Source organism: Orycteropus afer, unplaced genomic scaffold (assembly GCF_000298275.1).
Source record: "Orycteropus afer afer isolate SDZICR_OR568_19922 unplaced genomic scaffold, OryAfe1.0 scaffold00176, whole genome shotgun sequence".
NCBI lineage: Eukaryota > Metazoa > Chordata > Mammalia > Tubulidentata > Orycteropodidae > Orycteropus > Orycteropus afer.
This window is the reverse complement of record NW_006921763.1, coordinates 494,090-512,670: the sequence shown is the minus strand read 5'-3', so window position 1 is coordinate 512,670 and position 18,581 is coordinate 494,090. Positions and strand designations below refer to the sequence as shown.

The window sequence follows — 18,581 nt, the reverse complement described above, 5'->3', positions numbered from 1 at the left end:
TCATTAAACTTCATAAAGCAATGTATCAGATAATCCTCATAGCTTATCTAAGTGAAGCCTTCATCTTCTGATCCAGCAGCTGAATTCACATGTCAACACCTAAGGGAAAATTCATTTGAACCACACAGCAGAGACATCGATTGTCATCACCTTGGTTACCAACAATTTCTCATATTGTCTTCTTTCTACAGCTTCTCTAAATTACCAGTATAAGGAACTGGAGTGAATTTTTTAACTGTCTTTCTATCATGCAAACAGAAATAGGACCAGTTTAGTAAAGAACTCTCTTGTGGTCTTTCTTTAGTGGTATGTGTTTTAAGTTTTTTGCTTTCCAAAATTTTCTTCTCTTTCGCTTATGAAAAATGGTAACTGATAAAAGTAGGACCAGGGTGGAGAAAAAGCAACAACCAAAGAATATCAGTGGTTTCTTCTGCCCAAGAAATAAGCAGATAATGCACTCTGTGTTTCTTTGAGTCTGACTGCATTGAGGACTGCTGTTTTCAGAAGGGAAGCCGCTGCTGCTGATCAATTTGTTGTAAAACTGGATTGAAGATTTAGCTTTGAAGTCAGGTGTGAAGAATCCAAATCTGGGTTTAAATTTTTCTTCAGTCAGTTTGAACGCATAATAGCCTTTGATTTTGACTTTATCAATCAGGTATGCTGAAAAATAGTAGAAATGTGTATTATTAGCCACAAATGGAATTTAAAATATCTTTGACTAAGAATTCAGTTTTCACTGAAACAAGCTAAAATCATGCTCATATAAAAGGTACTGATTCTCATTAAAGGGTTGACCTTTATTCTTTTATGATCTATGTAAAGATGGTGAAAATAAGTGTAATAATTAGTTTTAAGTTTAAAAATAAATTTGTAATAAAATTTTGATCTATAAATATTCAAAAACACTTGGGAAAACAAATTTAAGTGGAAACATGAGGGTTAAAAATCCTTGTCACATATGTTCAAAGGGTCACAAGTAGAAAATTCTTGCTTATTTGGCCTGATTCTGAACTTCAAATGTGCCATGTGCTGCCCAGCAACCATTCACTTATTCTCCTAGTCAACTGTTTGACACCTTCCCTCACCCTTCAGAACTTACAGCATTTCCTCTGTCATCCTAGCTTTGAGGTGATAAGCTTGCTTCCTACTTGACTGAAAAATTAAGCACTCAGATGACTTTTTCCATCTTCCACAATCACATCTACCACCCACTGGCATCTGCACTCATATATTCTGCCTTTCCTTCTGTTGCTATGGATGACCTGCCCATGCTCCTCACAGAGGCTGACTCCTCAACTTCCATGCTAAGTTCATTCTCTCTTGCTTACTAAAGGATATTGCTTCATCAGTTCTCCCAGCTCCCTTCTCATGTGTTAATTGAGGCTCTCTACTGGACCATTTCCATGTAAGCATGCCATAATTTCAGTCTTTAAAAAAAAAAAAAAAATCTTTTGATTGCACACCCACCTCTAGCTGCCTTTTACAGCACTGGCTCCTGTTCAATCTTTTTACTGATTTCACTTCACCTCCCTCACCTCTCAATATTGAATTATCCCAAGGCACAATCCTCTTCTCTGCTTGCTCTCTTAGTGATTTCATCCAGCCTTATTGTTTTAAATGCCATTAATTTGCTCTTGACTCCCAAATTCTTGTATCAGCCCAGATCTCTCTTCTGAACCCGAGACTCGTATCATTTAACTTACTTGGCATCTCAATTGAATGTCTAATAGAAACTCAACACATGCAACACCAAATCCTCAACTCCATCCCTACTGCCAAAACCTGTTCCTACCACACTCTCCTCTAATTTAGTACATGGTCACTCTGTTCTTTTAGTTAATTGCTCTAGCCAAAATCATTCTTCTCTCTTCTCTCTCATACTCCACATCTGATCCTGTTGATTCAACCTTCAATATACATCCAGAATCTAGCCATTTCTCCCCATCTCCACTCTTAATACTCCAATTCAAGCCACCGTTATCTCTTGCCTAGACTATTGCACAGCCACTCCTCGGAAGGAAGCGGGGGCAATCTACTTCCGTAGTGATACTGCCTCGGAAACCCAAGGAGGGGTTGCTATGAGTCAGGTCTGACTCGACGGCATATAACAACAGCAGACTATTACAAGTGTTCCTGTTTTTGTCCTTGCTTCTGTACAGTAAGTATATCCACAAGAGTGACCAGAGTGATTCTTTTAAAACATAAGTTAGATCATTCACCCTTCTATTTAAAACCTTTCTGTCTTTCTGTCTCACTCAGAATAAAAGCCTTTATTTCCCTTACCTTTTTGACGCTTCTCCTTTCCTCCTAGCTCATTCATCCGTAGCCACTCTGACCTCCTTCCTGATCCTCAAATAGGCCAGGCATGTTCACTTGTTAGTGCTTTTGCATATACTATTCCTTCACCTTGAACACTCTTCTCTCAGATAAATGCATGGTTTGCTGCCTCACTCCTCCAGATCACTGAGCCTCACCACCCCTATTTAGAATTGCATACCTAGTCCCATCCCCTTCTGGCTTCACCTACCATCTCTGCTCTGCTTTTCACCCTCTGACATACTATGTATCTTACTTATCTATGTATTTGATTATTATTCTTGTGTAGCCTATATTTACCCTACGAAAATACAGGCTTCACGAGGATAGTAATCTTTATTCTGTTCAGTGGCAATATAGTTTCCAAAACAATTTTTGCCCATGTTAGGTGGTCAATAAATATTTGTCAAATTAATAAATACATTTTTGGAGTCTTCTGTGCTGCTCTAAAAAAATCCATCATGGACATTTACAAACAATTAAGATTTTTAAAAAATGATAATAGCCAAAATTGAGAAGTGCTCTCATGCTGCTGTTTGTAACATTTGCACCAATAATTCCTCACTGGTAATCATTATCATCCTCACTTACCATCCTAAGGAGATGGTCAGAAATGAAGACATACAAAGATAACTACTGCAGTGTTCTTTTTTAGTAGCAAAAAATCAGAAATAACCTAAATATCAAACATCAGGCAAATGAGTAAGTATATGATATGCCCATGTAACGGGATATCTTGCACCCATTACAATGTTTAAATGAATTTATTTATTTATAATGTAATATTACTAGAAAAATGTTGGATACAAGATTGTAAATTATAATATGAGCTCATTTGTATTAACAATGCCTAGCCTAAGGCACTTGACTGCTAACTAGAAGGCTGGCGGTTCAAACCCACCAGCCACTCCTCGGAACGAAGGCTGGGCAATCTACTTCCGTAGTGATACTGCCTTGGAAGCCCAAGGAGGGGTCGCTATGAGTCAGGTCTGACTCGATGGCAAATAACAACAACAACAACTGCAAGCACACTGGAAATAAATAATCCAAATATCAGCAGTACTTGTTTGGGGAGTGAGATGTCAGATGATTTTTTAGGCTTTTAAAATACTTTTGCCAAATTTTCCATAATGAGTTATGCTACTTTTATGGTCAAAGAAAACAATTTTGAAAATCCAGTAGAAATCCCAGTTGTCAGGACAAAATCCAACTGACAGGACTTGAAGTCCAACACATCTCATGCTGTCACTAACAAACCTTCTCCCCTGGTTCTTTTGTTTGTTTTACCTGGGAATCTTACACCTTACTGTATCTGAAATGGCCCCCATGCCTCACCTTTCAAAGCCTCCTGAATGTACTTCTCTAAGTAGTATATTCGGAGTTCATCATTTTCCAGAGCGTGGTCATCGATGCCATTGGCTGTGATGTAGACATCCAGGTCTCCATAGTTCTTCTGCATCCACCTGAGGACCTTTCGCTCTCCCCAGGGCATCACAGCCAGGCGCGTGGGGGAGCTCAGGCAGGTGATGTCCTGCAGAAACTGGACATCCCGGTCAGAGTCGTAGCGGCTGCCATTTTGGCGTTCGTGCATCACGAACCTGGTGGTGAAGTGGTTCAGGGCATAGAAGTCAGCTGCACCCTTGACCAGCCTCCTTTCCTCCTCGGTGAAGTGAGGCAGCGTGGAGCTGGAGAGCCCTTGCCTGTTCTTGGAGGCGATATACTCCCTCATGGCCAAGGGGTAGTCCCCGGTCTTGAAGATTGGCTCTGCGAACCAAGCAATTTCAAACTGGAGGAATCGCTCGGCAGCCTTCTGGTGTGAATCTGCAAATGGGTTGGCTGGTTCTGCCCAGTCTGAGTGCAGAGACAGTGACACTGCCCCACGCTGTGAAGGCCTGTACTGACGGTCGTAGAGATGCCAGACCAGGGCATGGGCGATCAGCAGGTTGTGGGCTGCCCTGTAAGTGTCGTTACTCGTGCGGTTGTAGATGTCACTCAAACGGTTAGGCTCATTAATGGTGATCCAGAGCTTCACCAAATCCCCCAGCTCGTGGAAGCACAGCCCTGCGTAGTCCTGGAAAGCTTTGGCTGTGGATGGGTTTAGCCATCCACCGCTGTGCAGCAGAGGCGTGGGGAGACCGAGGCGTGCGTGGGTTGGGTAGTACAACGTGACCATTGGGGAGATGTTGAGCTTCAGTCCCTCAGTGACCACACACCTGTAGTACCTCAGAGCTTGCCGGTTAACCATGGATAGGTTGCCAGTAGGAAGGATTGAGGACCAGTCCAGAGCAAACCTGTAGTGGGTGACTTTCATTCTTGTCAACATCTCAAGTTGTTTTTTGATGCTGAGGAAATCTGTGCATTGAGCTGGCCGAGTTTTCAACATCACTCCTTCCACTTTGTGTAACAGTCTGTTGCCTGTCACGTTCCACAGGTACAGGTGAGGATCATTGAACTGGGGGGAGGATGCCACCGACTCAGGCTGTGAAAAATAAGCACACTCAGATAAAGCATACCCTGACTGACTAGGCTCTTAGAATATACATACAGTCCGAGAAGAAGGAGGACCTGGTTTTATTTTGCCTCTCACTGACAGAAGAGAAAATGAATGATACATACATCCTTCATAATGACCTGTGTGTTCGGCTATTCTCTGGGTGATGTCAGAAAGAAGGTCCTGATGGATTATGCTTCTTCCAGCCCTTGAAGTCAACCAGGGAGGCCAGAAAACATGGAAAAGGAACTACACTCAGGACTTGGTTTGGAAGACTTTATTTCAGGAAACACCGGAAAGCTGTTTTCCAATTTCTTTGCCTTCAACCCCCAGACTATTATATAGTGGAGTTTCATATCATACTGTTCAAATGCATCAGGAATTGGGCTTGATACACTCAGTTAAAAGGAATCATGAAAGATGGACCTTCTAAATGCTGCCATAAATTGAAGACAAAGTTAAAATTCCAGCTGTGGAGAATTTCACTGAGGTCAGCACTTTGGGTTAGAGGAGGCTTTTTCCTAAAAGAGGCCAGTGGGACGGGGTAGAGAATGACTCCTTTCCATTTGCTGAATGTAACTCCCTTCTCTAACTCCTCCCATTTGAAATGTCCAGGTGATCCCACATTTGCATCCATTAGCCACCCCCCCCACACACACACACACATTAGCCTGTGAGAACATAGCATCTATTCCTTCAACTGGGGAATGCAGAGCCCTTTCTGTCTGGAAGGTACTTGGATTATGAGTAGAAATGATGGTAAAATACCCCCAGAAACTCCCAAGTTTGACTCTTGGGTCTGATTGTCTCTCATTCCTTGCCCTACACCGAGAGCCCTGACCTGGCTGGAGAGCCCAAAGGTCTGGACTCCCGGTCTAATTCTGCTCCTCCAAGTCTCAGGCTTGGCAACACTATAGTGATGAAGCTATTCCGCCCACCTTACAGGTGTGCTGTGGGAACTCAGTGACTCTGAGAAGCTTTGTCAGCTATAAAGCACGCTACAAACATAAAGCATGGCTTAGGTTTAGTTTTTCCCCTGCTGCAATAATTATGCCTGCCAGGCCCTGAGTCTAAAACTACAAAGGGCTTAAGAAAAACAGTGTCCAAATTCAAGATAAATATGGGAAAGTATAAGTCTGTACCTGTTTTAAAGATTTCTTTTCCCTCCCATGACTGAATTTAAATGCACCAGGGGAAAAAAAAAAAAAAAAAATGATAATTAACCTTTGGTAAATATTTTGCCTCTAATTGTTTTCTCATGTGTCTTCTTTCACAGTCTAATTACAAAATCATATCACTACCCACTGGCCATCTGTCTACCAGCTATCTAGAACATTAAATGGAGAGAACATTGGTCATGTGGGGATGAAGTTAAATCTGTATATAATTAATTATTTGAATAAAATCCTTATCACCTAGATGGTCAATTTCAGTGTTTTGAAAGCTCAGAGCATCATGGTATTGAAAGGATGTTTTCAAAGGCAATCTTGCCTCTTAGTGTCTTTTAGTATTTTAGTAAGCGAGGCAAAAATCAAATGAAAATCTGTATTACTTTTAAAAACCTCCAGAAAGCACTAGTGTGATTAATCTGCTGAGAGATCTAGTAAAAGACGATGTACCTCCATTCCCATCCTAATCCTAGGTTTTTCAGAATGCCAAAAAGTCACTCCTAGAGCTTGGATCTAAATACTGTTGCCTGCTAAAAGGATCCAGGACTCCTTGGAGAAATATAGCTGTCTCCAAGTCTGAAGAATGAGGTTATCTTGGTATATATTATGTCAGAAAATAAGAAAATGGTTGAAAACTGAAAAGGAACTATTAAAAAAAAAAAAAAAAAAAGCAGCTTGAAGGAGTCCATTGGCCAAATTAGAGATAATTGCAGCATCAAAAGGAATAATGAAATAATAATAACAATAAATTATAACACGTTGAATTAAAAAACAAAACCATAGTGACATTCAAAATTTGCACTTGGCAAAACAAAAGCTGTAAACTTTTTCTTTCTATGATTTGGACGCTAGTACTAAATTCCTCACACAGAAATGACTGTAAGTTCCCCTAGACTGTGTGTTGATGTCCTATCTCTAAATTTTCATCACCAAACATGAGTACATAAAAGGCTCTCCTAAGCCAAAACCAAACCAGCTGCCATTGAATCAGTTCCAACTCATGGTGACCCATGGAGTTCCCAATGGCTATGATCTTTCAGAAGCAGACCACCAGGCTGTTTTTCTGAGGTGCCCCTGGGTGGGTTTGAACCACCAACCTTTCAGTTAGTAACTGAGTGCTTAACTGTTTATACCACACAGAGACTCCTGAAAGGCTCTCAGGAAGGGTTAATACTCCTCTTCCTCTTCCCTCCTCTTCCTCCAACTTGCCTTCATAGTCTCCAAATAATTATATTTGATATTTTCTCTTGGCTGGCATTGAGAAAATGAAATTTAAAAAAAAAAAAATGTATACTGTTGGTCTCAGTTTACAGTAAATTTGTAAGCAGCTTACTTACCTTAAGGACAGATTCAGTGATGCCCCAGGAGAAGTCACAGGGAAACTGACCCTGTACATCTGGGGTGGACTCTTTTAACATGAAACCATTTTCTTGTATGATCTGTTTGTAGTAATGTGCCGAAGACTTGGGTTTTCTTTCTTTTTGCTTACTATTAAAATCCACATAAAATAATCCTCGGCGGGTGGTGTAAGCATCCTGCCATTCAAAGCCATCCAGGAGAGACCAGGCAGTGTAACCGAACACTTGTATTCCATCAAACCTTATTGCTGCACAGAGAAAAGAAAACAGAGGTGATGACAGACCTCAACACTCTGGTTCATGTTTATGATTCACTGACAGCATGCCAGGGAACAGGATATGGTGAAAGGAATCAACCTTTTTCCTAACTTACAGGCAGTGGCCACTAGAGCTGATGCGGGGCAGGAGGGTGTGGACTGCATCACGTAACACTGTTGGAGGGAGTAACACCAAAATGACTGTCTGTAAAATTTGTGTGCAGTGCTTAAGAAGAAACAGATTATTTTAATAAAAATATCCCTGTAGCTAGTTATAACAACAAAACCATGTTTTGTAAGCTCAGCTTACATGTATCAATACATCTAAACCAAAAACCAAACTCATTGCCTTCGAGTCAGCCCTGACTCACAGCGACCCCTCCTTGGGTTTCTGAGACAGTATCACTAGGGAAGTAGATTGTCCAACCTCCCTTCCGAAGAGTGGCTGGTGGGTTTGAACCATCAGACTTCTGGTTAGCAGTCAAATGCTTAAGGCACTATGCCACCAGGGCTCCTATCAATATACCTACAAGGCTGAAACTTTAATTTACTTTTTTGAACCTTCTGATGCACTCTGTCAGAGCTGTCATTATTACCCAATTACAATGACGCCTTGAATCACGTGGTTTCATCTGCATAGCCCACACTGTGGTTTTCGCTGCTGCTGGTGTTTTTATAGTTGTTGATTTTGTCAAATATTGTGCTGTTTTAGTTACAATATTGTAGTAAGTAGTATTTGTGAACCTATATCTTTTTTTTTTTTATCAACACCTTTTCTGAGACTAAAGTAGTTAAAGTAAAAAGAGGAGAAAAATAAAAAAAGGCTTTCACTCAATTACTAATAATATTATAACTAATAATGTAATTCAATGTAGAAAGGTTTACAAAACAATTTTGTTGTTAGTATTTATATAATCTAAGAAGAATTACATTTAAATTATTTTAAACTATCACATATTATTCTATGATTAAAATTGATAATAAACATAACTAGGGATTACTAGGTATGGTCTAGTATGGAGGAGGGCCATGGCAGTGAATGGTGCAGTTAAAAACATTTCTGAGATTTAGTGTGCAAATCTATGTCAGGGGCCATGGTCATTTCCAGAACCCTTTGGGACCAATTCACATGTCTCCTTCTGACCAAGAGTTTCTCATTTCAAGTTTGGGTTGGCTCCCTTTTGTGGACAAATTATCCATTCTATGAAAACATACTTCAGGGACTAAAAAAAAAAAAAAAAAAATTAGCTCTTAGGCTTAACATAAGTGAACGCAGCTATAAAGAGGAGCAAAATGCAAAGTGATGTAAGACAACAAGCACTCGGTGGAGGGGCAGGAGGCCCAGGTCGCTCTGCTGTATTCCTGGGAGGGTGCTATTGGGCAAGTTTCTTGGCCTCAGTTTTCTCACTTGTAAACAGAAACGTTGGAAAAGATGATCTCTAAGAACTTTTCTAGCTTTAAACCTCTGATTCAATCATTTTTAGGAATTGTGTAAAAATGAAAGATGGATATCAATAGCAGCAATGAAACAACAGATACCCAAATCAACTATTGTTATGGATTGAATTATGTCAGTCCAAAATAGGTCTTGTGAATCCTAACCTCTATGCCTGTGGTTATAATCCCATTTGGGAATAGGTTGTCTTTGTTATATGAATGGGCAGGGTTAGTGTAGGATGAGTCAATCTCTTTGGAGATATACAAGAGATTAAAGAAGCAAGCAGAGAAAGAGATGGGGTAAGATAGATGCCAAGATACAGGGAGTTCTCCAAGGAAGCAGGAACAGAAGCTGAGGAGATAAGAACCTTCTTCCTGAGCCAACTGGGAAAGAAAGGCTTCCTATAGAGCTGGTGCTCTGAGTTTGCACTGCTAGCCTCCTCAACTCTGAGAAAATACATTTCTGTTTGTTAAAATCACCCACTTGCGACATTTCTGTTATAGCAGCACTAGAAAATTAAGACAACCATGACATATTTTTCCTTTCTTAAAATTTTTATTTCCCTCATAAAAAATGCCTCATTTCTTCATTTTGGGGGTAATCTTACTGACATTCTTTTCCTAAGAGGTAGAATATCTATGCCTAGTGATTCCAAGGAGATAAATATGCCTCAACAGGACTTGATTCTAGTTTCTTTAGTGTTGTAAGATCCTGAGAAGAGATGGAATGATATGTCCTGGTTGAATGGACTCCCCTCTGCCCACGGGCATATATTTGACCCAGGCCCTATAATGAGTGTCTGCTCTGGAAGCCCCCATATGCATGTGGCTTGTGGTGGGGTATGGCTTCGTTCCAAGCTGCTCCTTTCTGCAGGTTGGGACAGGAGAGCCTGGCTCCAAACACCCTCCCTGAAGATACTTCCCTGCAGAAACTGGGATTTTCCTCTAGGCTTGAGACTTCAAGGAGCTCTGGTGGTGTAGTGCCTAAGGCATTTGATTGCTCACCAGAAGGTTGGCGGTTCAAACCCACCAGCCACATGTAAAGATTTAACATCTCGGAAACCCATTGTGGGTCGCGATGAGTCAGAATTGGTTTGATGGTAGTGGGTTTGGTTTTTGGTTTGAGACTTCTAAAAAGTGCCAGAGAATCATAGAGAGGTCCTTTATATTTTAGTGATATGGAGCTCAGCTTGCAGAGGACAGAACGATCACACCTTGAGCTTGTCCTCTGCTCCATTATTTAAATCAGCTACCTGTAGATATCACTACTTGAATTGAATAATGGAAAAAGAATGACAGGGATAAGCAGGAGTCAGAAAAAAAAATCCATATGCAATAGTAATTACTCAGCTTTGCCATTCATGGCTCATTCATACCCTCATGCACGTAAAGAGTTAAAGGATCGTAATTTCAAGTTTTCAGTGTCTTAGACTAAAGTACTACTCTTAGAAAATTTTAAACATGTCTCTTTTAGCATTACGTTCTTTTTAAAAGAATGAAAAAGCATTTTCTTGACACTGAAGGCTGTATCTGCAGCCTAAAATTATTTTGTTCTCAAAATTTTATTTAAAAAGGACACATAGAAGTAACATTAAAAATTGTGTCAACATTGAGATATACAAAGGCCCAACAACAATCCTATTTTATAATCAAGGGCAACTTTAAATATCCTACAGGCTAGGATCATAGTGCCTAAGGCATTTGACTGCTAACCAGAACGCTGTTGGTTCAAACCCACCAGCCACTCCTCAGAAGGTTGGACAATCTACTTCCGTAGTGATACTGCCTTGGAAACCCAAGGAGGGGGCACATAACAACAACAACAACAATAGGATAAGCCTTCAAAAACTTTTAAAAATTGAGCTAATGTGCAACCAACCTTGAAGCGCCTGGTTGAGGAAATTCTTCATCATGTAGATGGCTGTGGTATCTTCCGTTTTCACGTGATTGTCGGTGAACCAACCATTCTCAGCAATGAAGATTCGGGGATTGCCATATTCCAGTTTAATCCAGTTCAGCACTTCTCTTAAATTGAGTGACACGTTTTGCCCCATTTTAGGCATGGTGTTTAGGGGCTTGAAATTATTGGGGCCAAAGGAAAAGGCAAAGAAATCGGCGGTGCCCTTCACCTCCCTCTTCTCTGCTTCAGAGAAAGTGGGTAGGGCAGAGAGCAGCTTCTTTTTCATGACCTCTGGATAGTCCCCCTCCCCGTGAATAGGGTTGGCAAACCATCCAAGCACAGAAGCCATGGATTGTTGGCACTTGAGTACATCCATTGTGTTTTCTGATCTGTTCGGTTCGATCCAATGGGATCCCAGCGTGATCGATAACCAGCCCTTCTGATGTGGACGGAAGTTTCTGTTGTAGTTATGCCAAACTTTCGAATGAGCCTGGTAAGAAGAAAATATTGTTACTCTTTATGGCCTTTCTCACAAGGATGGTAACCTGACCGGTGGAAGGTCTCTTCGTGCACATAGTTACTGAAACAGGGTGATGCGCCGGAAACTTGCCAGTAAGCCCTGGTGACCTCAGAGTCTGCTCCCTGTCCACTTCCCTTAAGCTTCCAACCAAAAGCTTCTCCTACAGGATTGCTGAGGGGCAGGCAGAGAACCCTACTGCAGGCTCCATCTCTCTGATTTTTTTTTTTTTTTAAGAAGCCAATTGAAGTTTACTTCATATATAATTTAAAATCGGGGTTACGTTTTGACTAGAATTTCAAAAATGCTCTGAGGATGAGAGAAACTGGAAACACCGTTTTACCAAATTTTATTGGCATTGTCATGGGGGAGAAAAAGGGTCAGCAACAGAACTGATAAACAAATTTGTGGTCAGGAAGGATCTTCACACAGCATTGTCCTGAAGAACAATTAAATTAATTACTGATTTACCCTAAAACATAGCTCTCGGTCTGACCTTTGGAGTCTGCTTCCCTAAACTAATTGTGCACAGATAATTTTCCAAAAGAACCCAGTGTTCCTGGGCCCTCTTGGAGCTTTGTGCAGGTGAGATACTAGGTGGATTATAGGTTTTTTTCCTCTACATAAAAAGACACAGAGCACTGATCTTTTACTGTTCTATAAACCTCCCTTTGTTTGAAATTCCAGCCTAGAAGTCTAAGGTAATTCGGGCTCTAAATCTGTAAATGGATAATGATAGAGCCCACCTTCTAGGGCTGTTGTGAAGATTGAATGAGTTAATGTATGTCGAGGACTTTAGCACAGTGTCTGGCACAGAGCAAGCTCCATGTAAGTCTTTGTCATCCTTAGCTGCTGTGGAGTTGGGGTTAGCCGCCCCATGGAGTTAGCTGCTGACTCATGGTAACTCCACATACAATGGAACCAAACGCTGCCAGGTCCTGCTCCATCCCCACGAACAGCTGGAGATTGGACCTTTGTGATCCGTGTTATTAATGAGGCTGGTGGTTCTCGCGTTCCATGTACAAGAGGCTGGTCCAGTCCTGGCTAAGGCACCTCATGCATGACCACCCCCCATCAGTCAGTGGGGGCTTGCATGCTACTGTGATGCTGAACAGGCTTTAGTGGAGCTTTCAGACTAAGATTTACTAGCAAGAAAGGCCTGGTGATCTACTTACAAAAATCAGCTGATGGAAACCTATAGATCACAGTGGTCTGATTTAACCAATCCTAAGAGTCAAGCAGCATTTTGTTTCATTGTGCATGGGGTCACCATGTGTCAGAGGCTTACTTAATGGCAACTAACAACAAAAACATTATTATTATGACAAAGGACCAGCAAGCACTGCACAAACCGGAAAACTAATGGGAAGAGTGTAGGCTTTGGAGTCAGCACATCTGGGTTTGATGTTCAGGTACTTCCAGTGTGGCCTTGGGTAAATCGCTTAATCTTTCTGAAATCTAAATTTCCTCAGCTATAAAATAAGGTTAATATTAACAATAACCTTGGTAAGATTGTTGTCAGATTTAGAGTTAATGTATATATGAAATATATAGAATGTGTCGGGTAGAGTTATCTATCACATAAGACTGCTGTTCAAGTGGAAACGCAAATAATGAGGGGACCATAGTAATAACAACCATCTTCAGGCAGTACCTCCTATGTGACAGACAATTCTATACTACATACTTTATATATACCTTAAATCTGAAAACAAATCCATGATGGGTGTCCAGTCTATTCAGTAGGTACTTACTGAGCACTTACACAATGTCTGGCTGACCCCAAAAGGCTGAGACACATAGCACAGGAACTAGTCCACAGGTTGCTGTTGTTATTTGATGTCAAGTTGGACCCGACTCATAGCAACCTCTCCTTGGGTTTCCGAGGCGGTATCATTACGGAGGTAGATTGTCCAACCTTCCTTCCGAGGAGTGGCTGGTGGGTTTGAACCACTAGCCTTCTGGTTAGCAGTCAAGTGCCTAGGCACTACACTATCAGAACCCCTCAGGAGCCAGTCTTATTGGGAAAATAAGACTGTAGTGTGAAATACAAACATATAAAACAAGGGACTAAATGAAAAAATAACTAAAAGTCAGAAAGCCATGAGCCCTGTCAGAAGGCAGAGCAAACAGTGAGGACCCTAGTTAAAAACTTTGCCTAAGGCACTTGATTGCTAACCAGAAGGCTGGTGTTCAAACTCACCAGCCACTCCTCTGAAGGAAGGTTGGGCAATCTACTTCCGTAGTGATACCACCTTGGAAATCCAAGGAGGGGTTGGTTGCTATGAGTCGGGACCTGACGACTTGACGGCACCTAACAACAACAACAAATACCCAAGGCACTTCTCATCCTGGGCAGCCTGGGGACCGACCTTCCTCTGTCCCAGCTGCTGCTTTTCTCATCAGCATTTCACTTGACTGCCTCTTGATGTCTCCCCTCCCTTCTCCCAATTTCTCCTTTATTTGAGTGTTTCTGCAACAGGTGCACAATCCTTTATTTTGAACCCTCCAAGTTTGCTTTCAGTTTTGTTCTTTAATTTTTCTTTCACTCACTGGAGAGGTTTTACATTAGACTGAACAGTCTGAAGTTGTCTTTTTGTAAGTCAAAAACAATCAAATACGAGCAATGGTTCAAACCTAATGGATCCTGAGGGCACCAAACACGTTCTATAAGTTCTGTTAGGGTGGAGAAAGATAGGCATGAATGCAAGGGATGACAGTCCCAGAACTGATACCTCCCTTTCCTTTGTGCAGGAAAAGCTCATTTAAATCATTCTGGAAAGATTTTCTGGAGGAGTGAGATGCTGCTACCACTACAGCTGGCTACTTGTCCTTCTCAGTTTTCACTGGAAGACCCTGGAACCACTTAGCACCCAAATGTTCCCAAGGATCTTGAAGAATGCTTTCCTCTCAGAGAAGTGTTCAGGCTGTAGCCTTCCCCCATGACTCCAACCTTAAATTACTATCTCCAGAGGAAATCACAGGGGAGCAGAGGCGGACTCTGTCTTAAGTGGTCGCAGCTCCCTTTCTGGCCTCTTCTGGGGCTGTAATCACAATGGAAAGTCCTTGTAATTGCTTTTCTTCTGATTCTGTGAAACATAAGCAGTCACACGTTACTAGAATTTAAAAGGGAGATTCTTTGCTTTATTCTAACCTATCACTTGGTCCCTTTGTGGCCTCTGCTCTTTCATCTATAGAGGACAGAGTGACCAACATCTCTCTTTCAGGGTTATTGTGTGCTTCGGATGGGTAAACTGGAAAGCAGTGAACACAGGTAAGATTGTGTAGGATGCCATCAGGTGCTGAAGGGACAGTGAGATGGAATCAGTATAAATTTATTAACTCAGTCCTGTAGTGGCATGGGGGGAGCTCTGGTGGTGTAGTGCCTAAGGCATTTGACTGCTAACCAGAAGGCTGACGGTTCAAACCCACCAGCCACTCCTTGGAAGGAAGGTTGGGCAATTTCCTTCTGTAGTGATACAGCCTCAGTAACCCAAGGAAGGGTCACTATGTGTCAGATCCAACTTGATGGCAGTGAGTTTGATTTTTTTAATAGTGGGTAAGGCATTTGGCTGATAACCAGAAGGTCGGTGGTTCAAACTCACCAGCTGCTCCATGGGAGGAAAATGAGGCAATCTACTTCTATAAAGATTTGCAGCCTTGGAAACCCTGTGGGGGTTGCTATGAGTTGGAATCCACTCAGGAGCAATGGGTTTGGCTTATTTAATAGGAATTAAAAAGAGCCCTGGTGGTGCAACAGTTAGGGGCTGGGGTGCTAACAGTGTTAACTGAAATGATTGTTGTGTGCTGTCAGGTCGATTCCAACTTGTATCCTAATAGCCTGGAGTAGAACTGCCCCATAGGGTTTTCTAGGCTGTAATCTTTACAGGAGCAGATCACCAAGTCTTCTCTTTCCCTCAGAGGAGTTGGTGGGTTTGAACCTCTGACCTGTTGGTTAGCAGCTGAGTGCTTAACTATTGTACCACCAGGACTCCTCCATAAAGACAGCACTCAACAACAACAATAGGAATTAAGGATTCCTAGGCTTGCACAAATGGTTTCGTGCTGGGCTTAACCTTAGGTACTGCACCACCAGAGCTCCTTACTAACCAAAAGTTTGGCAGTTTGAACCCACTCAGAGATGCCACAGAAGAAAGGCCTGGCAATCTGCTTCCAAAAGGTCACAGCCATGTACACCCTATATTTTTTGTTTTTTTTTACTCTGAAACACGTAGGGTCACCAGGAGTCAGAACTGGCTTTGGTGTTTAAGGTTTAGATTTAATAGGAAATAACCGGTCCTGATAGGAAAAAAAAGGAGGGAAATAAACTTTTTTTTTTTTTTTTTAATAAACATTCTATTAGATGTTTCAGTGGTGAATATAAAAGATGCCCAAGCTGTGATAAAAATCTTGGATACATAGAGTTTAGGAGATAAACAGATGTGTGTCTTTGCAATACCTTACCTGCAAGTTTCCTGGATATACATATGCATGTTCTGTCAGTACCCAAGGTGACCTTCATGTTCCACAGCATCTTTTTTACCTTTGCTGCTATTTGTATAGGCTATCAAGGTATCTAGGGTTATCTTTACTCTGGGCTGAAGAAGGTCTGCTCATTCTCATGCAGAGTCCCTGGGGGAGGTTCTCTGTGCAGCACTATGGTTATAACTTGATCCTGTTTACCAAGTTACAAGGTAAAAAGTATTGCTCAGAGATAATGAGATTCACATAAGTCTTGATGAACCAGGGCTATCTACTATGCCTTTTAGTCCAAAGCTCATGTGGTTGGTTTGTTGAGAAAACTAAAATGGGTTTGGTAGGGGAGTGCGACCCTGGGCCCTGAAGCCTTGCACAACAGCCATTCTGATTTTCCAAGGTTACCGTCTATCTTGTACAAGGCCACCTACCTTTGGAATGATTGATTTAAGGGAGCTCCAACCTTTGTTCTTTAGATTCAGTAGCTTAAAGGGGAAGTCAGCAGCTTTTTCTTTTTGAGCCAGTTATCAGGGCCTATGTCATTGAGAGACAGCCAGGGGCCTAATATCTCATTCTGGTCCCTCCTCTAGTTTAAGGTAGCTGCTGGCTTTGATGCCCCTGGAAATCCAGATTGAGATAAGTTCTATGGATGATAGGAAGCAAATAAGATAGCTGGCATAACTTTTTAAACAAAGATGCAGAAAGAGTTAGGGGTCAGGAAGAGATGGGAGAACATTGGTGGAAAGGAAGATGGCCGAGGAAGGGATGGGATGAAAACAGATGGACAAATCTACACATCCTAATACAAGCCTGTGCTTAATGAACTCCCAGCCATCTGTCGAGAGTTACGTTTCCAAATCTGTGCACGATTTTAGTCACATTTTGGCTGAAATATCTTCATGTGAATTGTAATTACTTACTTATTATTAAGGCTATTGAACAAAATATTAGATAAAAACTATTACAGAAAGAGCAAACTGTGGCAAATAATGGTGGGAAGCCTGTGTGGGCAAGAAGAGTGTTCTGCAGATAGCTCATGGTGACCTTTCCGAGTTTTATGACCAAACACATTTGTCCTCATTTATTTTTTGCAGGTGACTGAGTTTCATTCATTATACTTTTTGCTGGGATTAATTTGTTGATTCTTTTTTTCCCCTCATTGGCTCAGTGCTTCTTTATTTTAGCATCTAGTTTTATACTAATTACAATTGCTGCTCTTTCAGATTATTTAACATTCATTTCTTCTTTCCACATGCCACAAATTTTTATTGGGTGCTTATGGTATGTGCCCTTTAGTATACGTAAAAAAATTTGTGACTGCTGTTTCCTTAAAATGTATTATGTGACTGCCATTGCTTTAATATTTTCACAGCCTTGACTCTCTTGGAAATAATATGTCACCCTCATTACTCTTAGGAGGGACTTTAATATTAATAAAAGTTACAGCTTTCATGAAGAAAATGCTTACCCATGCTATTTTTAATGGTCCATATTCTTGCTTTCTATAGTTAGAATAACAATAGTGATCATATTAAAGTGTAATTAATAATATAAAAATTCATAATATAAAAACTAGTCATATATTCATAATTCATAATAAACCAATGTTCATATTAAAAATTCATTTAAAATTCCTAATAATTTGAAAATATAATAACTGAAAAGAAAATAAGAGGAATTTTTTTTTCTGTTCTATTTTGTTTTCAATCATTCTAAGCAATCGTTGATTGTTCTTAGTTTGTATAGTTTTAAGATTTCCCTGTAGGAATCATGTAAAAACTAAATAAATTTGTTTCTTCAAAACAAAGGAGGTCTTGTCTTATTTCGTGAAATGATAGTTATTGTTATAGAATTCTAACTGCAATTATATAATTACTAAACTGAACTAATGCCTGAGTCAAAAATCTAATCTTTGCAACACCAAAGGAAAAAAGTCTAGAATAAAGTTCATAATTTAATTAAAAAAAGCATTTCTTGAGTTTCTGTACATATTGGAAGGGAGATTAGAAGAAATCAATATTAGTTAATTGGTGCTTTGCTGAAATTCAGATCCCTTGCCTGAGGAGAACACTGCTTGCCAACTTTGTACAGGGTGGAATGATGTCTTAAGCTTTCCCTTATTATGTTAACAATAGTGATTCTGAGCATAATTTTTTCATGTTAAAGGACCACTTCTCAGGGTATAATTGAAGATAAAATGGCTTGGGGTTGGTGACATGAGACCTTTTTCAGGTTTTAGGAATGAAGAATCAATACAGAAGCCATTTCAGAAATTACAAATAATTATTACAATAATAAAAACAAGACCTATCATTTATTTAGGACCTGAAACCAAGACAGATCTACATGAACCTGATGAAACTTAAGCTGCAAGGCGCTTGACTCTCATAGATCCCTGCAGAGGTTCTAGGTGGGGAGAAGTCAGGTTGTGATCAGTAAACATCTCTAGGTTAGCACTTCTAACCTATAAATTCCCTATAAAGATCTCAGGAGAAAAGAAAAGGATCTGATCTCTAAGCTTACAGTCATATGTTGTGATTTTTTTCTCATTCTAAACAAATACTCACTTTTGTGTCAACCCCGGTGTCCATAATTTTGTTTGTTCATTTGTTTGTTTCTTAAAAAGGTCCCCCAAGTTGTACAAGCCTCAGCCACACTGC

General features: G+C 40.7%; 1 protein-coding gene across 1 annotated transcript in view; it reads right to left on the bottom strand.

The window, feature by feature from the left end:
- Positions 1-271: 271 nt before the first annotated feature.
- Positions 272-18,581, bottom strand: part of KLB (klotho beta) — a 39,057-nt gene continuing 20,747 nt past the window's right edge. The window contains exons 2-5 of the mRNA XM_007947136.2: positions 10,908-11,418; positions 7,314-7,582; positions 3,652-4,795; positions 272-660 (exon numbers count right to left, since the gene is read on the bottom strand). Coding sequence (XP_007945327.1) covers positions 272-660; positions 3,652-4,795; positions 7,314-7,582; positions 10,908-11,418 — 2,313 coding nt within the window. The remainder of the gene's footprint in view (positions 661-3,651; positions 4,796-7,313; positions 7,583-10,907; positions 11,419-18,581) is intronic.